General features: G+C 46.1%; 1 protein-coding gene and 1 long non-coding RNA gene across 3 annotated transcripts; one reads left to right on the top strand and one right to left on the bottom strand.

Annotated features, from left to right (window-relative positions):
- Positions 1-341: 341 nt before the first annotated feature.
- LOC141575968 (uncharacterized) lies at positions 342-5,877 on the top strand. Its single transcript, XR_012504113.1, has 2 exons — positions 342-553; positions 5,766-5,877. It is a non-coding gene; the product is annotated as an uncharacterized LOC141575968 (long non-coding RNA).
- On the bottom strand, positions 5,450-16,677 carry ISL1 (ISL LIM homeobox 1). 2 transcript variants are annotated; one of them, XM_074357975.1, is made up of 6 exons: positions 16,407-16,670; positions 15,386-15,575; positions 12,401-12,660; positions 10,240-10,526; positions 8,815-8,982; positions 5,450-6,725 (listed from the first exon to the last, which is right to left on the bottom strand). In XM_074357975.1, the coding sequence occupies exons 1-6, from the start codon at positions 16,432-16,434 to the stop codon at positions 6,609-6,611; spliced, it is 1,050 nt and encodes a 349-aa protein (XP_074214076.1). In that variant the 5' UTR covers positions 16,435-16,670; the 3' UTR covers positions 5,450-6,608. The 2 variants fall into 2 exon arrangements, with proteins under 2 accessions (XP_074214076.1, XP_074214084.1); XM_074357983.1 differs by lacking the exon at positions 5,450-6,725 and adding an exon at positions 6,732-7,342 and having other exon boundaries at positions 16,407-16,677.
- Between the last annotated feature and the right edge of the window lie 8,195 nt (positions 16,678-24,872).

The following is a 24,872-nucleotide window of genomic DNA, read 5'->3' as shown; positions in this document are numbered from 1 at the left end:
TGAAGCACATAACCAAATTACTCTGACCTCCATTGATGGTTAGTTTTCACACAGAGGCAGTATCATCCATTCCGTGCCAATGACACACACACACACACACACACACACACACACACACACACACACACACACACACACGATGTTTGCAAACTAGAAGAACAGTGACTAACAAGATGTAACTAAAAACTCTCTTCTTTTTGAAACAAGAGAAAAATTCCACAGGGAAGGACCCAAATTATAATTAACTTAATCGTACTCAATTAATTTGAAACGTAAGCCGCAAAATCCTGATGGTAAATCCCCAAGCTTGGTTGTCATTCCAAAAAGGGCACTGCAAGCTCTGTCCCAATGGTCCCCTCGCTCCCAGGTGGAGGGAAGTGCCAGCCTCTCTGTGGTGGAAGCCAGCTGGGGAATCAAGGAAGACTTCCACGGTGTTCCCAGTGAAGTGGTCACGGAAACACGGGCAAGTCACGCCACTATGCGCTTGCTGGGAAAGAAAGGGCGCTCCGCGGCTCAGGGACACTCTGTCCAAGATGGTGACGCATCTTTCTCGGTACATGGTGGGGGGAGGGGGAGGGAAGAAGCTTATTACTGAACTAAATGTTTTTATTGATCGCCCTTGAGTCAGAGCCCACTGACCCCGCAAACCGTAAGTGGCTATAGCGCAGAACTGTCATTTCCAGGCAGCAGGAGGAGATACGGGATTAGCTCAGGACACCTCGCGCTGAGCTTGCTCCCACAGTCCCTTCACCCCCGCGGCCTCCGGGGCTGCGAATCAAGATGCAGGCAGCGCTGGGGTCTCCCGCAGGCCCTGGCCGGGACCGCGCCAGACCCGCTGGCCGTGCGCGCTGGCCCGCGGGGACCGAGCGGCCGGCGGGGCCGGCGCGCACCCCACCCGGCATCCGAGGCCCGCCCGCCACGCGGAACGGCCGGCGCGGGGCCGAGAAAACGAAGGACTGCTCTGCGGCCCTCCCTATTAAACAACAAAGCGAGCTGTAAAGCCTCAGGTGCTGTGTTTGTTGTGCCGTCTGCGCCGTGCTGTGGCTCCGGCCGGGGCGAGCCGAGCGCAGTGGGCCGGGGAGCGCCTCTTCGGCTGATTCCAGGGAAAGATAAGGAGCCGCCGAGCCACCAGCTCTGTCTAGACTCGCGACCTCACAAGTCAAGCGCCTTGTTTGGATTAGCCCTCCAGATCTGCCAACCTGATCAACCCCTGAAAGAGAAGGGCCCAGCAACACCCCTTTTTCCTCTCCCGGACCACGACTGTCCCTGCTTTAAGGGATCAAGGGCTGCCTTGCCCGCGTGAGTCACAGGGCTGGTTAGACCAGTGTCGGGTCCCCTTCCTAGCACCCACACACCCCAAACCCGAGTGCAGCCGGGCTCTGCCCTGCCCGCTGGACCTGGCAAACACATCGGAGAGGAGAATCACTAGGAAGATAGGAAAAATAAGTTGCCAACACAATCAAATCCACAAATAACATCTCCGAAGAAATGAAAACTAACTTTTGCTCAATGGAAGGGAAAGAAGATCCCAGGCGAGGAGAGGGCCGAGCGGAATCTAGCATAGAGCTGTCGTACAGCACAGGTCAAGGTGCCTTTCTTACCCTACAACTTTCCCTCCAAATCCAGGCGTTCACCCCTTTGGGGGTAAAAATGGTTTTTTTTTTTTTTCCAGAACGTTTTGCTTATCATTGCTGAGCGCTTTTGCAGAGGCATAATTAAGCAGAAAGATATGCAAAATAAATGTTAAAAAACCTTTTTTAAAAAAAATCAAGTAGTCTTAAGTGCGGCTCCGGGCAGAGACTGGCTTCTCCAAGGCACAGAAACTGGCTTCTCGGAGCCAACAGCTTAAGCGCCATAAAAATTAAAGGATGTGATAGTAACAATGCTCACAGCAAACACTCAGCGGCCTTCCCTCCCGCCCCTCCCCCTCCTTCGCTCCCTGTGAACCAACTTCTCTGTCTACACTTCAGAAGTCTCCAGGAGGTGTGGAGAGATCCTCCATCACGACTTGGGACATTGTAAGCTGTGAAGTTTATGTTTGTGGCGCCTAGGCTCAAACAGCCATTCAGTGGCTTACTCAGTTATCAAGAAAACAACAATCAGAAAAGATCAGTAAACAGAATTGGCTGCCAGCGCCCTGAATTAACTACTTGCATATTAGTTTAAAAACAGCAACTCACACTGTACAAGTTGATTGTCTTTATTTTAAATAGTCAACGAGAATTCAAGATTTGGGGCCCTTTTCGAAAGTAACACCTAAAATAAAGGCACACACAAAAAATTCCTTCCTCCTTTCTCCCAGCACCCCTAAAGAAAATTTGACCCACCTTGTTGTGACACAATCTTTAATCGTTGATTAGCAGCAAAGAAGTAAATAGTCCTTAATGAATAGAACTCAAGCATAATTTGGATTATAAGTCTCCTTTAGAAAAGATGACTACACTGAACTTTACAGATAAGAAAATAAATACTTTCTGCTTAGATAGTTTACTTGTATTACAGGGGAGATTAAACCCAAACTGGCTGGGTCCCGTCCAAACTTAGCTCTTCTGGTGGTTTGAACTTAGTTTTTACTTTTCTTCTTCTTTTTTTTTTTTTAAGAAAAAGGAAAAGGCTAAGTAAATCCACATGGGACTTACAAGAGATATTTCAATGAGATCGATCTTATGGCTTAAAAATTCAAGGTGCTAGGAAAATGCCAAGCACTTCAAGGTACCTTAAAAGCACATTGTATCTTTTTGGCTTTTAGTCAAAAGGATAAGATAGAACAGAAAGTAGGTCAATAAGAGTTGAACAATTTGATTGGGGTGAATAGCACCAGAGCATCACTAAGTCACCTATTTAATCTTGAATTACAAAAAAGTTGTGAATTGGTAAGTGGGTACACCCACACAGAATCTCAAATAACCAGAAAAAAATTTCTTCCAATGTGATTCTACCTTAGAAAGAAACTTTTTTTTAACGGTAAGAAAATCCAGGTCCCTTGATGAAAGGGAAAAACAGAGACAATAAACTGAAATAAGAGGATGTTATTGCTCTGAAACAATAGGTGGAAAAAATCCTGTCTTTTTTTTTTTTTTTAAGAGTATAGATGCTGATATGGATTCCCTGATTTAAGGAGAGCATCCTGGATGTTTTTAGTTGCATTAAATTTTAGCTTGCAGAAGCTGGAGGAAATGAGTCATAATGTCCAGAAGGAAGAATTCAGAGTAATAAGGGGAGGGAGGATCAAAGATAATAGCAAACAGAAGGAATTTCATTAGAAGAACACAGCTCAAAACTTGGTCTCCAGAGGTGTGCAGGGAAAAGGAGAGTATGTGCAAAAGATGGTTTGCAAACAAGAAGACATTTCAGCTACACATTTTAGAGCACGTGCCGAGGAGTCTAGAAGGGAACACACCTTTCATATGCATAATACAAGAACTGGAATGCTATCGACCCATGAATCCATTCTCAGCCATCAAGCAACAAATATCTTGAATCTAGCAAGTGAAACCAAATCATTCAGCACTTCCCTCCCAAATTACTGTACTTAAATTCGAGCTGTGGACTTCAGAATAGACTGATATCTATATGCTTAAAACCTTATCTCTCACCACCCAAGCCCCCTAATCTTAGAAATAAATATCAGGATGAAAAACCATCACAAAGATGTGTGCCTCAATTAAGTCTCCACATTGCATTCAAACCCTAAAATTCCTCCCCCCCCCATCTCTAGTTCCTGTTTTCAAAAGGGTCTTCCAAAGGCTATGCCTGGGGAAAAGGACTTCAAGGTTTCCAAACCAGGGCTTGGGCAATCAGTAACTTTGCACTCCTGACACCAATATTCATGTTGGACCTGCCATCCTTGCACATATTAGTCAGCCATCCCAGGAAGGATGTTGAGGAAAAAGTAAAGTTGAAAAGACAGGCGAATAGAAATTGGGAAGCTGAGGGAGTCAAGTCTGGTGCAAGAGATTAGAGGAGGGAGATGGGAGAGAAAAGAAAGAGGGGATGGGCGCCTTCCCGGAGAAGATCCATGTGAGATAAGACATAACTCCTGTTTTTCTCAACAGATGACTACAAGCCATTATTACCGCCGGCCAAATTATTACCCCTCTGTCAAGAATTAGACACAACAATCAAAGTAATCAACGGGCATGTCTAATGCACTGTAACATTTTCAATGCAAAGTTTGTTTTCTCTCTGCCCCCATGTTAGAGCCTGTAATTAACCCGTTATGTAGAACGAGGCCAAACAAAAGCCTAATTGAGGCTCGTTTCCCGACTTGCGGCAGGTTTGGAGAAGGCGAAGGCGACTTGAGAGCTGGGAAGCTGCGAGGCTCGCCGGTCTCCGGCCCGGCCTCCGCCCTGCTCCCCGGCAGGGGCCCGAAGGGGCGCACGCCACGAGACACACGATTAGGGTACTGCAGCTTTCGAATTTATTACGAGTTGTCAGACATTTAAACCGGCATTACACTCGCGCGGACAAATGCATCCAGTTACTAAAGAGCCGAAGCAGCATCCTGGGGTGGGGGTGGGAAGAGAGGGGATAGGGTGGAGCCCCAAGTCCTAACTCTACACCCACAAACGAACCGAGAAGCCTGATTTCGGGCAGGGACATTTATCCATCCCTAGGTTCTGGCTCGGGCACAGGAGCTACTGCTAAATGGCGGGGGAGGGGGTGTTAGGGCGCACGTCCCCGAAAGTCCGACCGCCGCCGGGGGGGGCCGCCGGGGCAAGCGACCCGGACCTCTGCTTACAAAGGCGGTTCCCGACAGAACCTCCGCAGCGGTTCTCCGCCCCCACCAGTCACCCTCCTGAGGTTTCTGCATTCGGAGTTGGGGGAGAAGAAGGGCAGGGGGACAAGTTGCGGGTGCTGATGGGCAGGCGAAGGCAGGAAAGACACGGTGACTAGTCTGGGAATTGCTGAGAAAACTCCCCTCTCTCGGCCGGTTCTTCCTGCGCAAATAAAGCCGCATTTCTCAATCGGCTGACAGCCGCCACTGGTAAATAATGGTCATACCTCACCGGCCAGGCAGAAAGCCTCTCTTTTACCGAGGGCTTATACTTGAAGTATGGGTCATTTCAACAGTCCTAAGCAGGAGGCTTTGGTATAAAGCACTCTAAGAAAATAAAATAATGACTCAGGATCTAGGCCTATTTTAAGAAGGACCCTCTTCCTCTTTTAGGTGGGGTGGAGGGCAGGGCAAGAAAAGAGACAAGAAGAAAGGTGGGGAAAGGGACAGAGGATAGCATCTCATTTTCAAAAAAACAGTAACATCACAGCTGAGTGCTAAAGGTTTCCAACCAGTTTTGATCCAACTATTGAAATGCAAACTTGCAAGCTTAACCTATTTGCAATAAAACATCCCACCTATTGTATGTCAGTTTACCCCGATTCACATGCAGTCCTTAATATCAGACATTTTAATGGCTTACTTGTAAACATATAAAAGAGGGACCCTGAATCATTGCGTTTATTTATTTATCTATGCCAAACGTTTATTAGTGAAATAGTCCTGAAGATATAATTCTACATATGGCGCTTTGATTTCACATAATATTTAAGAAAAAAAAAGACAAAACACATAGAATTAGACATATAATTCAAAGACCACGGTACAACCTTTATCTTTTTCTTTTTTTACTTCAGCAAACAAAAAATAATGTCAAATGACATGAAAAGTGGCAAGTCTTCCGACAATAAATAATAAATTACTTTATAATTTTTGCAATGCAAGAGCAAACAAAAAAAAGTTTCCTTTTTTTCCTCTTTATTTCCAGAGAGAGAAAACAGTCATTTTAACCAATAACTATACACATCTTTGGGGGAAAAGTTCTTGGACAGACACAAGTCAAACACAATCCCGAGACGCTTGTGGCAAAATAGAGGTAACCTTGTTGCAATGCTTTATAAGTTGGTTTTTAAATCTGAATTCAAAAACCTTTAAAGTCGCTTCAGACTTCTTGATAGAGGATGGATCTCAAAAAAAATAAAATAAAATAAAGGTGGGGGGGAGGGCAAAAGGAAAAAAGAAACCAGCTACAGGACATGCTAGAGACCCAGGATTTCAATTAACCCTTTGTTAAAGTCAACTAAAAACATCGCAAACCAATGCAGCTCCACCTTCCCGAAAGGACTCTTTCAGCCTAGGAGGCCAGTTTCTCTTCCTGCTCATTTGTTGGAGCTCCTGTTTGGCAAGGCAATGACCAATATAGAAACAGCACCATTCAGAATAGGATGGACTAGAAAATCTCTATTTCTGCTTTTCTCTAGATGTGCAGTGAAATGAAAACGCTTTTTTTTGAGATCCTTGAATATAAATCCTCTACGTTTTAAAAACGTCTTTTTTTTTTTTTTCAGTACTCCTAAGGTCATTGGATAGCATATGTTGGGTTTGGGTTTTGTCTGTTGTTTTAATTCTAGTAAAATCCCATGATTGTCTTCACAGTGTTGCTACCATATCACCTTGTCATTAAAACAGACTTCGTGCATTTCATGGAGCATTCATTTCTCGATTCAGTTTTCATTGACTGGGTCGTTAAATACTTTTGTTTCAGAGTTCAACATTATAATTTCCCACTTTCTCCAACAGGGAAAAAAAAATACATCTGAATGAATGTTCCTCATGCCTCAATAGGACTGGCTACCATGCTGTTAGGTGTGTCTGGGAGCTGAGAGGACATCGACGCCACTTCACTGCCAGTGGAATTAGAGCCCGGTCCTCCTTCTGAAAAATTGACCTGCATAGAAGGTTGAGAAATGAATAAAGGAGAGTGTGATCGTATTCACAAAAGGATTATAAAATCGTCCTGTGTATGTTTGTGTGTGTGTGTACCTACAAGTGTCCTTCTGTGTAGATTAATAAGATAGATATACAGATAGGGATATCCACATGTATTTTTGAATTTTAAGAGGCTTAAAGAAAGCCTACAAGGAAAAGAACGCGAGAAGAAATCCTCTCGCTTTCCCATCTTCCAAGAGATCTCTGTTTTAACTGAAACTGAATTCCCAACATTATGTTGCATTAAATTATTTAAGAACAAATGTGTTTTTCACTGTAAAATGGCATCACAACTCCACCATGCATGCTCGAAATAAAATTATCCTGCCGGCTACATGTTGCCCTGGGAGCAGGCGAGTTCTCAGTCTCTAGGCATCAAAGCCTCTCTTCTTGAGTTGGAAAATCCATAACACGACGCTCAGATCGTGTGACGGGAGATTCAGAGGAGGCTCCACAGAACAATGATTAACTCCTCAGAGGGTTCACAGCGTGGGCTTTCTTCCTTGTTGTTGGTCCTGCTGCCTTTGGCCTCTCCTCTCTCTGTCTCTGTCTCTCTCTCTTTAAATCAGGCTCTTCCTTCCGAGAGGAGACCCATGTATTATAACGTCATCCACATTATAAATATCTGGCTCCTTCTTTTAAGGCGAAAGTATTGTGTTGCTGTTGTAAACCTCCTTCTCCACTGGGCTCCTACCCCTCCCCTTGGCTTCCTTTCCTCTGCCCTCAGCTGACAGGAAAGTTTCAGAAGGTGCAAACAATTGGCTGCCAGAGAACCCTCCCCTTACCTGCCTTCTATCAGCCAAATAACTCGTAAGATTAACCTGGCTTTAAAAGTAAGTTCTTTTTCCTAATTCCAGGGTCTACCTTCCTTTCTACCCTTTAAAAGTTTCCCATTGGGAGGTCAAGGGACTCCTCAAATCTGCCTCACCTCTAGACTGGCCCACATACAAACATACACCTGGGCCAAGCCCCTTTTAACCACTACCTCTGGCCCATTACCCAACTGTTGCCACAAAGAAAGAAAATGCCCTCCAGGTAAATGTGGGGGGTCAAAAAGCTAACCTCAACTCCAGCTTTATTTTCAAAGAACGGAAGAAGTTTTTAGGATAGATATTGTTTTATAGAGTAAGATTCTATAGGGCTGTTTTATTGTTTAAGAAAAACTCCACATGTGTACATATACCATATCACCAAGGACATACACTTAATAATCTTAGTTATCTTCACCCTTAAGCCTTTTGTAGGTGAGAGGTGACTTGATTTTCTCTTCTCTGGATGTGTAAAACGTATTATTGCTAAAACAGGTTTTCACATTATTATCTCTTATTGGTAGAACTCCTTTCGCTGTTTATGCCCCACAGTATATGACTGTGTGTGATACTTGAACTCATATGCTAAAAACTCTTTAAGCAGTCCTACATTTAGATGAAGATATAGTCCCAGAAAGGGACAGAGTAGCAAAAAGTATCACTCATACCTTTAGACAACTGAACTCTTAATTGATATATTTGAAAACTTGCACCCAGACAGGTGCCTGCTGACCACTGATAATAACATTGACTATGTTTTACAACATTGCTTATTATTATAATCACCTGGATTTAGGTCCCTAAATACACCATTCTCTGGGAGCTGAGGAGGGAGTATATTTATTAGTTGCTGATTAAAATGCCAAGGTCATCTCTAAAGTCCCTTCTGACCCTAAAAGTCTAAGATGCATGATTCTCTAACCCTGTACACCTTCCCAGGTATATCTATGTAGTTAGGCACCCTGAAGTTAATCCCTCAAAGCAGGTCTGATTGATAGAAAATTCAACTTAGATGGTCAAATTATGACCTCTCACAGACAAGACTCATAAGGTTTGTTTTCCTTGCATGCTGGCATGCAAGGAGGTGTGCGTCCACCACACCTCCTCCATCTCTTCTCCCCAACCCTGGGGCCAGGGAGGCAACACCCCCCCTCCCCCAATCTTTCATTGTGTGACAGTTAAACCAGAATCTCCTTTCTTTGGAGATCCAGCCTCCCCATGCTGGGAGCTGACACTTACCAGTTGCTGAAAAGCCGGCTGATCTATGTCACTCTGCAAGGCGAAGTCACTCAGTACTTTCCAAGGCGGCTGGTAACTTTGCACCTCCACTGGGTTTGCCTGTAAGCCACCGTCGTGTCTCTCTGGACTGGCGGCCACCATGGGAGTTCCTGTCATCCCCTGGATATTCTGTGAATAGTCCCCCCCAGTCCCAACATGTTAATGAGCAAACTCCCTCCCTCCATTGTCTGCAGGCTAAGCAAATATACCCTGGTATTATCTTATCTATATAGTGGCCTTTATTGACTCAGTTAATCTGCTGCACGCATGGATATTAGCCAGGGTTCAGTTTTGTTTTATTATGCTTTGTTTTTCTGCTTCCGTGGGCTGGACCACTAGGTCTGCCTGGACCTTATTAAGTGAAATTCTATTTTGACTTTCTTCCTTCCCCTTACATTCACCCTTCATCCCAATTCCTCCTGTCTTCCTTCCCAGGCCATAGCATCTCAGTAGGAAGCTGAGGCAGGCGAGGCCTCCCTTCAGCCTCTAGACATGGTGGTTTTCTGACTAATTTCAGTTAGATTTTTGGTTAGATTTTCTGCAGGCAATTCTCCCAGAGCCAACCCCCACTCCCAAGCTATGGGTCTGGCGGCTATTGTGTTATTATGCACTAACTAACTTAGAAAGTGCCCCAGCCCAGGCTTGGCCGGTCTGCCAAATTTAATGACAGTGGGTTTTATGGCATTTAAAAATAGGGCTGAAGCAGTAAAAAGGAAAAAAAAAAAAAAAGAAAGAAAGAAACTCTTTAGCTTAAGTAACCAGGAGGCCTGCGGGGTGGGTGCTGCCCTGGGCCAGGGATGACACTGGGCAATAGAGCTGGGGACTGGAGGTCTCTGGAGGCCTGAGCTTGACCTGGAGCAGAGGAGCCCTGTTTCCACGGGTCACCTTGGGGGACCTCGCAGCTTGGGAGCTCTGCAGCTGGCCTCACACCCTGGACTTTCCCCCCACCGTGACCCACCCACTGAACCCTGGATTAGATAGGAAGCCAAGGAGCTGGCCCTCCCTCCCCTGACGTGCCCAAGGAACGGATGGCTTGAACTTTGGCAAAACCAGGGCCAAGGCCTCGCTGCCCACGGAGGGGGCAACCGCGTGGGCCCTTTCAAATCCGAGGAGGGGCGAAGTTGAAGGGCACGAGCCCACCCACGCGGGCTGGGGGCGGGTCAGCAGCTCCATCCCGCAGGAGGGGCCTCCCGGGGCAGCCCGCCGCCGCTGGTGGGCTGGGCGCCGCGGGCCTCTCCCCGGGGCAGGGGTGGGGATGAGGGGCCGCCAGTCCCGGCTCCTGCCCCAGAGCCGGAGGAAACGGCGCCCGGCCCACCTGGGCCGCCGGCGCACACGCCTCCTCTGCTTCCCACTCTCGCCCCCTGCCCGGGCCCCAGGGCCACTCACTGTTTTGTCATTGGGCTGCTGCTGCTGGAGCTGCTTCATCATGATGCTCCGCTTCTTGTCCTTGCACCGCTTGTTCTGAAACCAGACCCGGATCACGCGGGGGCTGAGGCCGGTCATCTCCACCAGTTGCTCCTTCATGAGCGCGTCGGGCCGAGGGTTGGCGGCGTAGCAGGTCCGCAAGGTGTGGAGCTGCTTCTCGTTCAGCACAGTCCGCACGCGGGTGGTCTTCTCCGGCTGCTTGTGGACGTGGGGCCGCAGGGCCGGCTGCCGGGCGGAGATGGGCTCGGCTGCGGGGCAAGGGGCGCGGTGAGCGGGAGCCGGGCCGCCGGCCCGCCCGCGCCGCTCCGGGACAATGGCCGGTGCTTTGCAGCCTCGACAGACAAAGCAGGGCTGGCAGAGCTGGGGGTGAGGGACGCGAAAAGGAATAAAACCTCGCTCTCTAATCTCAGAGGTCAATGCTGAGTAATACGGACCCGGAAAACAAGCAGCCTCCGCCCCTGCTCGTGTCAACACGACAGCGTTAGCAAAGGGGCGCAGGTATCAGGGTCTGTCACCTTGCTCGCACCAGGGGCGGCATCTTTCAGCTTTGTTTCTCCTCCCTCCTCGTCTTTCCTCGCGCCAGGTTACACCGAGTACCCCTGCCACAAACCTCCAGGCCCTTGAGTGAAGGTCACAGGCGGTACTGGGGAAGGAAACGCAGAACATCCCAGTGACAGCCAGGGACACTACCCTGGCCTCTGCCGGGATGTCTGCAGTAAGAAGGCCCAGGAGAATTCTGCCAGAAAGCCTTGAACTTCAGTCCCCAGAGAACAGTTACGTCAAGGGGGTAAAGAAATTCGGTATTTCGGTCATCTCTCCAGTCCTTGATCTTTCTCAGTCTACCTGGATCTACTAAATCTACCTGGATGTTCCTGAGATGAGCTGATCCCAAGCAAAGGAAAACCGAAACTCTGTGGAGCTGCCTGGCCTTTAGATAAACGTCAGCTGCGGAGTTCTGGCTGCTGACTCCATCCCAGTACTTTGGCCTCTTCTGTGTTTCCCCACAAGCGGAGCACAGGTTGTACGTAACAGAAGTTGCCACCTCTGACTTTGCCCGCCTGCAAGCCAAGTCATAAATGCCCCAGGACAGAATTCTTAAGAGCTGCCAGAAAACAAGGGGAAGAGCTGTAGTTTTCTCACTGCTAGGGTTTAGTGCAAATTGATACTTTAAAAACTCACGGTGTTGGGTGGGATGGTGGGGGAGGAGGGGCAGATCTATTCATGACCGGAAGGCAGGTTTGGAAACATCGTCTGCCTTCTTACCCATGGCCCCCTCCTGACCAACCTTGCTTTGTATCTACTCTCCTTCCTGGGGCAAGGGCCCTCGGATGTGTATGCTACAAATCCTGCACCTTCCAGGACCTCTAGGGTCAGGTCAACACCTATGGGGTCAATTTAGTGTCACAGCTACAGGCCCGAAGATGAAATTCTCACCAAATTACGTAGAATGAACTGTTTAAAGAGGCAGGCTCCCTTTAAAAGGCAATTACTGCAGATTAGCTTGTTGACAGTTTTAAATTACAGCTCTGTGCAATGGCCTGCAATTATTAAAACTGTATCTTTTCAGGTCCATTCTCTCTCAAAGGGATAAAAATAAATTTTAAAAATGTTTTGGAGTGTGGGGCAGTCCGCAAGGCAAAAAGCCTTATTGAGAGGCTAAGTAACTTGAGGCTACCTAAGCGTCCTTCATTGGGTTAAAAGGAGGAAGCTCCAAGGGCCCAGAGCTCCACCCCTTTAATTAGGCGGCGGCGGAGAGAATACCTGGCGGGGAGCTGAAGCCCGTTTTCAGTAAGCCGCGGTTTGGAGGCCAAGGTGAACTGGAAATACTGTTTGGGCGTGTGCACAAGTAGTGTACATTCATGGGCACCCATGTATATAGACAGACGCACAGGCGTGTAAGGTGTGCTGGGGGAGTCAAGGGAGGAAGTGGGTGCACTGAACCGGGGCAAAAGGGTGAAGTGTGGTGCAAACCGCACCCAGAACCCTTCATTTCACTGCCGGCCGCAGCGACCGCCCTGTGGCTCCCAGGGTTGCCGCGGCCGCCGGGGCGCTGGCAGGGGCGGCGCTGGCCTCGCCTGGCGCCTGCCTCCCCGAGAGGGCCTCCCTCTGCGCCGAGGAGTACCTGCCATTTGCAGCGGCCGCGCGGGGTGCAGGGGGCTGAGCGGGTCGCCGGCGCCCAGGCTGGCCCTCTCCACCACGTCGTGGTCGGCGCGGCAGAAGAGCCCGTCCTCCCGCAGCGCGAACTCGTCCCCGGGGATGAGCTGGCGGCTGCAGGCCACGCAGCGGAAACACTCGATGTGGTACACCTTGGAGCGGGCGCGCATCACGAAGTCGTTCTTGCTGAAGCCGATGCTGCACTTGGCGCATTTGATCCCGTACAACCTGTGCGGGGGGAGGCGGGCCCCGGGGTGGGGGGGAGAGAAGCAGAGGGGGGCGTCACTTCAGGCCAATACTGCCCCCGTTTCAAGGTCGCCAGCGACCCCGGCCACAACGCCCTTAGACACTGAAATCTGCATTAGCAGACAAGCTGGGAGTGGGAGGGTAGAAATGATTAGATTTCCTCTTTTCCCGCTCCCTTTCCCTTTCCTGTGATCCTGTGTCTCTGTCCGTACCTCTCGGTTGAGAAAGCCCAGTCCAAACCAAAGAAAAAAGCTTGATGTGTTGGAAGCTTGGGCCGCTGTTCTAACGACCATTCCCAGGGTGGCCCTTGCCGCTCTTGGCAGGAAGGCGTCCAAGGGGACTCCGGGAGCCACTGGCCTTACATTTTCGCCTCCCTATCCCCTAACTTCTGCTGCTAGAAATGTCTCTAAAGCTGCTATAAAAAAATCCTCCTTCCAAAAGAAAATGAGGTTGGGGATGAGATTGTCACCCCACTCAGTCTGCAAACACACACAAATGCACAGGCAGAATAGCAAAATGAAACCTCTGAGGGTTTCCAGAGCCCTTTCTGCACAACAAGCCTATAGCAGTTTTCCTCCAACTACAGATTTTTCCTCAGGCAACAGCACTCACAGAAAGTTTCCTCTCCATTCTTCCTTTTATTATTAAAAAAATCTGCTTCTGTTCCTTCAATCTTTTTCAAGTTGCTGAAGCCTCTACCTCTATTTCAGTTTGTTTGAGAAGACCAGCCAGAAAAATGAAAAGACCCACTTCTAAGGCCTTCCTCCCTGCTGACTTTTCCTTAGCAAGAGACAATTCTTGTAGGTTTCATCCAGGCGGCTCTGCCCTGGACCCCTATCCACATATCAGTAATAAGAGAATGGGGTGGGGGGCACTCCTACAAAGAGAGAGAATGGAGGAGAGGAAAAGATCCACACAAAGAGGGGTAAGGGGGGGGGTACCTCACTCCCCCAGGGGGAGAAAGGCATTCGGAAATCTAAATGGTCTCTCTGTTCTGCTTTTACAACTACAGGATTTCAAAGAGACACACACACTTGCACACACCCTCACACACAGAGTTGAAAGAGTGGAGAGGAAAAGGTAAAAGCAATTGGCTTCTTCCACAAACGTGTGTCCAGAATTAGGCACATGCAGGTCTGAATACAACTGGGCAAAACACTATCTCCATAGGAGTAAAGACACTTCTGGAGTTGCCAAGTGAGCTCTCCCTCTCCAGAATCTCGAGTTCACACACCAATCAAGTAAACAAAGAAAACGGCTCATTTGTCAGAGGTTAGAAGGTAGATTCAAAAGTTTTCCCTCCCTCCGCCTACTCTGTGTGAGATCTTCCATTCCATAGGATGAGGGCTTGTACCTTGCGGTGACCAGTTTGGAAAATCCCTCCCCCTTCCTCCAGTACCCGACTTCCCCTCTTTCCTCCCACTCCCCCACATCAAACTATTAATAAACTTTGTTTCCCCTGCACTGTTCAGCTTTATGTATCAAAATTATACTCGCCACTTCATTGCTTTAAAATAAGGAAAAAATACTGACACCAAGTGAGCAGGAAAAAAAATGTAACTGCAAAAACTGTAAATCCTGACTAAACTTCAATGTAAGTTTTCAGCTCCATAAACGCTATGACTTACAAACCTAATTACTTGTTAATAGCCACTGCAGAATTTATTTTAAATACAATATTTAGATAGCATTTAACAGAATAACCAAGGTGTTATCTCCTCTGTTTTGTTATTAAAACAGTATTTTCTTTAGAAATTCTACCAGCTTCCTAAAGCAGAAAATGAAGTTTCTGACATATGTATACACAGGTCAAAGAAAATTTGAGATTGGCAAAGCCTGAAGTTTAGACGCAGAACTGAAAGGGAAAAAAATTCAGAAAGTTCATTATGTGGTTTTATTCTTGTCAGTATGGGCAATTCGCTCATTTTATCAGTTACCAGATTTTAATGTGAGAAAGGAAGCTGTTCAATTATCTAAATATACCAATTGTTCGTAGACAGATGATGGGCAATTTGATCTGCTCTGTCTAATTCATCAGCTCAGATAAGATAAGAAAGAAAAGACAGTCAGATGTCACCAAAGGGTTAATATTTAAAAAGATTAAATTTCCGGTCTTTTTTGCAGAGAATATTTGGATTGGTTTTGAAATTTATCAGGAAGGCACCCATACCCTAAAAATAAAAGAGCAATACCTCTATTTGCTCTTTCAAAGTACATCTCAAAAACATGTTTCGATCAAACTTTTATTTTGTCTATTGCATTGACAGCTCCAAAGAATCTGGAAGTTACTAATAAAATATTGAATTAAAATATATAAAAAAGAAAAAACACTGCATGATACAATAAAAACCAAGCAACTTTTTTTTTAGAAACCCCAACTTATTCATCATGAATTTTTTGTTTGTTTTGGAAGGGGGTAACAGAGGAAAATAATTTGAGCATCACAAATTCCACAAGCAATTAAACAAGCTTCAATATCGCATAATTTATGAAAACCACTATCCAGTTTCACGGGGGTTTTTCCCCCTAAAAAGTGAAATGAACAGCATAGTGTAATTTATATATTACACTTATAGGGTAACTTTTGCACGCTGGACCCCATTAAGGGAAACTTCGAGAAAGGACAAAGCCACACCAAATAATAAATAAGGAGTGGGGAGAGGCAAGGAAATCTCACAAAATTAAAGAAGCAGTACAAATAGCATACCTGATATAATCTCTTTTACAGTAGGTTTTCCCATCTCTAACAAAGCACGTACAGCTCTCGTCCAAATACTGATTACACTCCGCACATTTCAAACATGCCGCATGCCATTCCAAATCCGGAGAAACCCTCAGAATATACTGATCGTGAATTTGATTGCCGCAACCAACACACAGGGAAATCAGACGTTTTTCTGAAATGAAAATAAATACATGATTGACTAACCGTTTACTTCCTACAGAGATAAACACACTTTTAGTGTCGTTCTCTTAAAGGGCGTACTCTGGGAGTTTTTCTTTTCTTTTTCTGTCTTTTTTTTTTTTTTTTGAGTATTGCACTTTGGGATGGTAATTGAAGTGTGCCATCAAAACCTTGACTCATTTTAAAAAGGAGGTGGAATATATGTAAAATGCAGATTTGAATAGTCTGCATTGTAAGCCTAGCACGCAATCCAACCCGTTCATTTTGTGTTTCTTTTTGCTCCCTCCTCCCTCTTTGCCATAATCATTGGGAAAGATTATGGATAAGTCAAGTCAAAGAGAAGGTTTTGACTAGAAGCGTTAAGTGAACGCAGGGATGTCTGTATTTTCCATGAAGCACGCTCTTAAATAGCACATAGGACTGGATATTGTTAGCAAGAGCAGGCATCAATACAGTTGTCACTCGTTCTCTTTTGCAAGTCTAATGCTAATTCACATCTCCGGGTATTGTACGTGCAGGCAGACCTTTGCAACAGAATAACCTCGGAGAGCTCAGGATTCCAGAGGAGGAAACCACCTCTTAGCACCAGAAGGCTAAGGTTCTGGAGGGCACACAGGCGAATTCAAACACAAGGTACGATCAGTTCCCCGAGGATCAGAACCAACAGCAAGCATGCAGGCGTGGCGGCAACAAGAAAAAGCCACCTTCTCTCTCTCTCTCCAAGCAATGACTCCAATTCCAAAGAGCCCTTGGCACCCGTGCCTGAGAGAGACCCCACACAAGAACAGCACACCGAGCCCCACAAGGTAAAACAGCCTCTTACTTTTTGGTGGATCTCCCATGTCTCCCATATCTGTAAGAGGGAGTAATGTCCACAGTGAAATGGTGGTTGTACAGTTGGTAAACAGCCCACAGAGAGGATGCTGGAGCTGTGGCTAAGTGGGAAACAGTAGCCCCTGGGGTTGCCAAGGCTGAGGGAGCCGCTGCCCGGCTGCGCCGCGCCCTCGCGGATCAGGGAGTCCAATTTAAGCCGGCGGAGTTGGCGGAGCGGAGGCGCTGCGGCGGCGGCGGACTCGGCGCGGCTCGGGCACCTCTCTTCCTTATCTCTTACTCAAACTTCTCTGCTCCAACTCAGCTCCATCGCCATTGGTCTGACGCAGCGCGCGGGGACGTCAGGCGAGCGCCGCGCCCATTGGCTGCCCGGCGCGCGGCGCAGCTGTTCTGATTATCATATTTCAGCCTCGCTGCTGCCGTGCGCCACTGACCGCTCGGCGAGCCCGCGGGAGAGGATTAGGGCTCCCGAGGCAGCTTGCTCGGGGCTCTGGCAGATCTCCCCCGAAGCTCGGGCTGCCCGGCTGCTCTGGCTTTTGGCCTCCCTCTCCTCCTGCCCCCTCCCTTGCTCCAGCGCCTCCAGCGCTCTCGCCTCCTGTCGCGCTGCTCCTCCGCCCTGCGCTCCTGGGGTCCCCGCAGTCCGGCTGGCCGTGTTGTGCGCGGGGCTCACTTTTTCGCCGCCGGTGGCGAGTGGCTGGTGGGTAGGTCTTCCTGATGACGAAGTCCCTCCCGGGCTTTAGGAAAAGGGGTGACTTGGAATAGGCCGTTTGGCCCGGTTTGACTCGCGCTTTGGCGCACAACTCTGGGCCCTGCGGGGCTTGGCTGCCGGGGCGGGTGAGTTCCCGAACTGGCTGCGCGTGGCGCTCTGGGCCTTAGGAGAAGAAGAACCGGTAATGGGATGAATAGACCCAGAGAACTGTTCGCTGCTGCTACCTGACTCCCTGGTTACCCCCGATCTCAGATCTCCAAAAGCGTGGGGTAGGGGAAGAGGGGCGCTTTTTGCCTAAGCGGAGAATCAGGTTGGAAGCGCAAAGGTAAAACCAAGTTGACTCCGTGGGCTACTCTCTTCTTCCAACCCGCGAGGTCTGCTTTGCAGTTTAACTCTAGAATTAGGACTAACCCGAAGCCTAAGTGCGGAGTGGTCTTCAAGTCGTTTATAAAGTTTGCAGAGCGAGTATAGCCTGTCCAGTTCATCTCTCTGCTCGCCTCCTGCTCTTTGTTTTTAAGCAAACGTGTGCAGTTAACTGGTGGTGTTTGATAATGGTAAGGACAAGTCTCCACGTCTCTCTAGGGATTTTAAGAATGCGTCAGTCTCAGGGCGTGAGTAGGGAGGGGTCTAACACACAAGAACAGAGAAATAACTATTGCACTTAACCGAGTGTGTTTATCAGATCATTTTCTCTCGGGAAACAACCTGGAGAGAGGAGAATGTTGGCTCCAACTCATCGGTAACTCCTTTCAATAATTTCATCCATGTTCCCCTCATATCTTATTGTCTTCCAAAAACAAAGTCACAGGAAGAACCTCCCGTACTTCTCCAGAAGTTTCTAAATATCTATTCCTTATCTAACGTGACTGCCAATTTTATCTAAAGAGGCCCGCAAACCCACGCAGCAGCAGGTTTAATTTCGGTCTCCCGTTGCCTTGAGAAAACCCGGTGCGTCAGGAAACTCTTTGTATCTTTTGCCAGATCTAGCCCTTGATAAGAGCTGTGAACCCTCAACCGGCCTCGGTGGCTCGGTTTACAGGGATATGCTTCTCCAGAGCGCAGAGGGAAGCTAAGATGCGTAAATTTTCCTCCTTGTCTGGCTGGGGCTTTACCAAGAACATCCATTTGTTTTGTTTTGTTTTGTTTTGTTTTTTTCTAGGGAAAATTTCTACTGGATCTCTCATCCCTTCTATTTTGATTACGAATTATATCAGTGCGTGTGTGAAATCGAAAGTTAGACGGACATAGGTTGATACATTTACCAGATTTTGGAGAGGGTGTGTTTTTGTTTTGGGGTTTTGGTCATAGTTTCTACTCTCTGGGATTATATGCATGGAGGCTTTTGTCAGGCTGCTTTTGTAAAACTGATGATGATAATACAAAGCGGATCTTCCCAGTATACGGGCATGTTTACTGTACAGATAACCAAGTTGACTCTAGTTTTTTTTTTTAAAGGTACTATATAGTCAGAAAGTAAATAGAGAATTTTAACCAATCATATTCCATCATGCCACCTTTATAACCTGGTTTTAAACAACGAAAGCTGCCAGAAGCCTGATGACATATTTGAGAAACAGAAAGCACCCTCACTGTACATCCTCCTGCAAACCAGCCACACACACACTGTGGTATTTTAACTCCCTAAACTAATAAGCTATTCTAAAGAAATATTGGCAATGATGTTAGAAATTCCAAATAGAAAAGCCGGTATGTGGCTTAGAGAAAAACTATTACTAATAGACAGTTTCATCATAATGGTGAAGACAGATTTTTCTTTCTTCAGCCCACACTTACTGTAAACAAGTATTTTCTTAATAAGTTAACAAGTATTTTCTTAATAAGTTCCTGAGCCAATGAAGGTCAAGATCATGCAGAAGATACCCTATGTCAAAGGGAAAAATTTGAGGGAACCCAATAATTATGTTGTTCTGTGATAGATGTGCTCTGGAGTTCGATGTATCTGTTGCTAATACATTTTGCACTAAAATCAAAGTTAGGATAGCAGGCATTATTGTTTCACTTCACCTTGAAGTTCAGATATGATAACAGATTATATTCCCTTGTTTCTTTAAGTGATTTCTATATATTTGTTTAATGCATCAAATATATCTGTAAAAAAAATTGTACAGTTCTAATAGAATACATCAAACTGTGATAAGCAGTATTTCCCCCCAGTATTTGATCACAGGAGCGACCTCTTGTGTTCGAAGTGGGGATTAGACCCTGTCTTGTCAAAAATGGACTCAATTTTGACCTTTGTATATTCTGTTAGGTCAAAAATATATCCTTAAAAGCAGCAGTTGTGTGCATCCCTGTTGTGAGCTCCTCTACTCTTGAGATAAAAAAGACAAATATGAATAGTTATTAAGTATAGTTCCCATTACCTCCAGGTCACCCCAATATATTTTAGTGTCTGAATAAAAGGGCTGCTAAGATTTAGTAAGTTCCTCTTGAGTCTGTAGCATCTGCTCACATGCACTTGTACACACCTTTCGAAATGCCATTTTTACACCTCAAATTCCTGGTGGGCTCTTATAGAGCCTGTGCTTTGTGTATTGTTGCTTTCTTTCTCTGATGAAAACTTAAACATTCCACATCAAAACTTAATGCCAGATACAGATTCCTAAACAAGTATCATGTTCTCAAGCTATGTTTCAAATATCTAAATAGGTTTTAATTGCAGTTGACAAGTAGCATTACATATTTAGGATTTATTTATTCCCCAACAACTTCTGGCAGGTACAAGTGGATTTGAGATTGGTTCGTTGAGAAATTACGTACAGTGAGGGAGAAAGTTTTTCCTCCTTAATGAATCTAGATTGTGAAGGAAAGAGGGCTTTGATCAGCTTTTCCGGAACTATGGATTTGTTTGGAAACTTATTCCCATGGAGGTGATGTTCTCTTTAGTCCACATCAGAAACAGGTTTGAGAATAATTATTGGAATGCAAATTTCCACGAATAAGATGTTCAGACAGAAAAATACATAATTGAAGGATTTATATCTTCTGATATCCACAGATATGTAATATGGGGGCAAAATGAAACATGGCCATATTTTATTCATCTTGGAGAATAGGTATGGAATATGTGTGTATTTATTCCATTCATACTTTTTGTTTTTTACTTTTCCTGTGTAGTCTAATCATGTAGAATAAGGTTATATAAACCATCAGTATTTTAAATCATGTCCAAGGGGTCAGATAAAATTATACGCGGATAAAGCGAGTTACGATTAACCATTTGTATTCCACCCAGAACAGAACGGGGTGTGAATAGCTAGAGCTGATTTCCTCTCTTCCAGTTGCTGGTGGTGGCATAATGAGGATGAATCAACAGAATGTGTGCTCTGATTTCAGAGAAAAGGTGGAAGGGATTTCTTTATGTACCATTGCATACGAAATGACTGTCTCTTTTTTTCTCTCCTACTTTTTTTTTTCAACAATACTAAGCAATGATAATAATAAAGGCAGTTGTTAACAGCAACAACAAACCTTTAGTTGTGATTTTTATTTTATTGCCGAGGACTCCTGCTGTGATTGTGGTTTTGTTGAGTGTCAACTGCTTTCTTAACCAGTTAAAACTATCTGGGTGAATTAGCAAGAATTTTCTTGTGCACCGAGAGCTTGCTTCCCAGCCTGAATTCGGTAGTTGTGTCTGTCACCAGCGGACCTGCTATTCTTTACTGGCAGACGGCAGCCCAGGAGGCAGCGTTCATGTGCGGTCTGCTGCTCGGTTCCCAGCCGAGATAGAATTCCACGCTCCCGGCAGCGGCGAAGCCACAAACCTCAGATCAGTCTTGAGAATGCGAGGCTCCACATCTCTCTGCCGGTAGGACTTCGACCAAGCGAGGACAGAAATTTGCCCCTTTAAAGTTGTGCTTTTGGAAGTATTTATTACGATTACACAAAAGCACTGGTCGTGTCAAATTAAACTCTTTTACTTTTTTTTAAAGTTTTTTTTTTCTTTTCTCTTTTTGAAGCCCTATGTGACTAGGAACAGGCAATTTTTAAACGGACGGGAGTTCTGCGTGGAGCCCAGGTTGGAGCCAGTGAGTGCAATGTGCTGACTAAGAGCTTCTGACCCAAGGACGTTCTGAACCCTACCTCTGGCAAAGCCTTCATTAAATGTATCGGATTCTCGCGGGGGTAATTGGAGTCCTGATGGGCGAAACAGCTTTATCTCAAGTCCTAGGCGGTTACATTTGCACTGAATCTAGAAAAACACCCACGGGCCCACCCGAGATCTCGGGAAACCCGGAGCAAGTTAAGTCAAGTGTGGTTGATCAAATGACATTCTTTCTCAAAGAGGTGACACCCTTTCCCCTGCTACAATCCTGTCCAACGGGCAGCTCTGAATTTAGCGCCAAAGGATTGCTTTCCAACGCACGCTGGAGGTTTACTGGCAACGAGTGGGGGAGGGAAGGAGAAGGTACCTTGGAGGAGGTCAAGAGGAGGGGGAGGAGCAGCAGCAGAAAATTACCAGCTAAGCGGGGGAGGGAATTGGAAGCCCGGAAACCTACCAGGATGCCTCAAAAAACCTTCCCTTACGTCTGAAGATGTAGCGCTCGAAAAAACAGCCTCATAATGAAGTGTCCCGGGCTGGGGTCCTCGGGTGGGCTGCGGAGGTGATGTCAAGAGTTACAGCTACTTTCTACGAATTAAACTGGTGGCTAAAGCGGGTCAGGGCCGTTTCTTGAAGCTGAGAGAAGCGTGGGTGGGGGCTGTTTTTAAGGGGAGAGGCAATCATTTTTGGCACCTACCGGCAGATTGTGAAGAGTAGAAGTGAAGGTGGTTTCGGGGCTGGAGAAAAATCTTCAAATCCTTGTAAATGGCTAGTCATTTCGGAAGATAAGATTTTAGGGACACTCTTAAAGGTTGCCGTCTGCTTCGACTCCGCGGAGGTGAACGGGAGCATGAGCTTCCGTCTCGCGGGCATTTAGAGTTCTTTGCGCCTCCGGATCCATGCCGATCCATCCATGTTTTAAGAAAACTTACTAATTCTTTGCTACTTCAGATTGAGAGGAGAATTAACTCTGCCCCTCTACCTGCTAAATACCAACTGAGAAAGGGGCCCAGGAGACGACCCCTTTCAGAAAGAACGTCATTTGATCAACTCAACTGAGTTAATAACTTGCCTCCCGGAAGGGGTCAAGAACGTTCGCCTTCCCTTCCCGCCCGCACAGCCACGCTGCTCGGAGGAGGTCGACCTCTCTGCCCCAGGTAGCCTCTCCTCGAGGGCCGAGGAAACCCTGTCTGACTGTCCTTTGCGGGCTCAGAATCTTGAGATCAAGATTCAGGTATTTCCTAGAACCCCACTCGCCTGCGTTCAGGCACATCGGTCGCTAGAATTTAGCTTACCCCGAGAGATGAGCGAAACAAAGAGACCCCCCCACCTCCGTCCCCTCGACCTCCTCCCTTCCGGATTTCCAATTTGCAACCTTTTAGCTGCCCCACCCCCACCCCCACTCCGCGCCCCAACCTTAAGAGTTCTGGGCTTAAGGGCATTTTTCAATTACACCTTAGCATTGAAAGAAGGAAAAATCGAACTGGGTCTACACCCCCAACCCCAGTTCCTGCTAGACTTAAGGGGGAAAAAATCGATGTCCCTCAGACCCCTTTCCTTCCCGGGTTGACGAGCGCAGCTGTTGGAGAGGCTACTCAGTTCCTTAGTGTGAATCTGCTTGCCACCCACGTTTGGGACCAGAGCCCCGGATGGACTGCCCCTGTCGCGCACCGGTGGGCTGGTGCGGGGACGTGAAAATACAGGTGAATCCAGTCGCCGGTGGTGCCGAGCGCTAAAGGAGCAAGCACCTCTGCCTGCCCCCTGGGGGCTGTCTGCTGGGAGACCCTCCAGCCTCTTCCTAGACTCAAGAGTGGAGAAGAAAGTGCAACCCCTGGCAGAGGGCTCAGAGCCTAAGCCCTTTCGGAAGGTAAAACTTTCAGTGTTAGGTTGCCCCTTCTCTGCCCACGCCCCTCGTCCCCGGTTTCCCCGCAGGTGAATACACTTTTGGAAATGAAAGAATCAAGATACCATTTTAATTGCTTTAAACTCTCTGTCACAATCATGTCTTTATGCCATTGGCCAGAGGTTCAACTTGCTCAGAGTGCCTACATTCTGGAACATTGTAAGGGACAGCATTTCCTCTGCACGTGCCTTGGTGGCAGCGTCCAGAAATGATGGCATAGTTATCGATACAGGATGTTTGAGTGAAGTTTAATTCTTAGTATCACCCCCACCCCCAAATATAGATGCCCCAAGTATTAGCTGGCGTTTGTTTTTCAGGTTTATTTGATTCACCCAGTGTGGTGAATGTTTGCAGTGGAAAACAAGAGAGAAACCCCACAGCGTGGGTTCACTTCCGTGCTCTCCTGTCAGGAGAGCTGATTAGCCAGAGAGGCGGGCTTCTTTGTTGATTTAAGAGTTCATCAGGCAAGATGTAACAATTACCTTGTTGCCTTCTCTCAATTGTCTAGTGTTGACTTGTATCTGGAATGCCTCCATTGTGCAAAATTTGATCCAAAAGTGGAAAAAAAAAACTAAGGCAAAAAGATGATAATGGTAATAGAGATCTATTTTAACTGACTGTGTATGGATTGTATATACCTCACATATATGTACAAAACATTACAAGTATATAACATGTTTTATGTATAATTATGTACGTTATAATTATGTGAGAATAATAAGACTAATTAATACTACAATTCCAGGAAGAAATATTGAAATGCTATTTCACAATACACATAAAACCCTCCTTCCAAGAAATAATTAGCAGGCTTAGGCTGCTACAGGTTAATTCTGTAAGAAAATACCCTTCTATTTTGCACAGTTTTATTTTATTTCAGTTGTGCATTTAAAGTATCTATTTTATCACTTACTATTTGGAAATTTCCAATCACTTCATATCAGCAAGAAATAAAATATGAGTAAGTCCTAGATAATGCTTAAGGAATGACTATGATTAACTTTTGTGGTTTGGCAGTTTTGTGCTCTTTATTTAAGTGTAAATATTAATGCATTAATATAACTAGATAGTATCATCACCTCATAATTTACAAGAAATTCATATAAAGTGAAAGAGTGTTACTTTCTATAATGTCCACTTGGGGGTCTATTATCAAAATATAGTAATAATAGTAAGATTCATATGTTGTAACAAATATATAGCTGGCTGTTCTGCTACTGGAGTGTTCAGTCTAGTTATAAAAACATTGAACTATTCTGTCACATGTGCTCTCACTTGAATGTAATTAAATTAATGCTTTGCCGTTTTTAAGAATCCTCCATCCACTTCCCGGATATATGTAGTAGCTTAGGAAGATCCTTGCATCTTGAAATGTAATGCTAAATCAGAAATTGTATTATTACCTATAACTAGCATCCTGTTGACTTTTCACTTAAAAAACAGGACTCAAATTATGTTATGTCTCACTTCAGAGTATTGTTACAATGTGCCATTTTGCGTTCTTGGCTCGGTCTTGGAATTTATTATTCACTGTCCTTTTTATGCGCTGCACAAACCATTGGTAGTAGTGATGAGAGGCACTGGATGTAATTTCACTGGCTTTGGAATCTCATATGGTATATGATAAACTAGAGATCTTATCTCTTTAGGGCTTGATGGTGTATTGCTTCCAGTCCGGAGATGTTGATTTAGCTGTCCTGAACGTTATGTGATGTGCCTCTTCATAATCCAGTACCCAAGTCATTGCCGATCTGCTGACATGACTCTGGATATGCCAGGGCAA

Source organism: Camelus bactrianus, chromosome 3 (genome assembly GCF_048773025.1).
Source record: "Camelus bactrianus isolate YW-2024 breed Bactrian camel chromosome 3, ASM4877302v1, whole genome shotgun sequence".
NCBI lineage: Eukaryota > Metazoa > Chordata > Mammalia > Artiodactyla > Camelidae > Camelus > Camelus bactrianus.
The sequence above is the reverse complement of the archived record's forward strand: the minus strand, read 5'-3'. Positions and strand labels throughout refer to the sequence as shown.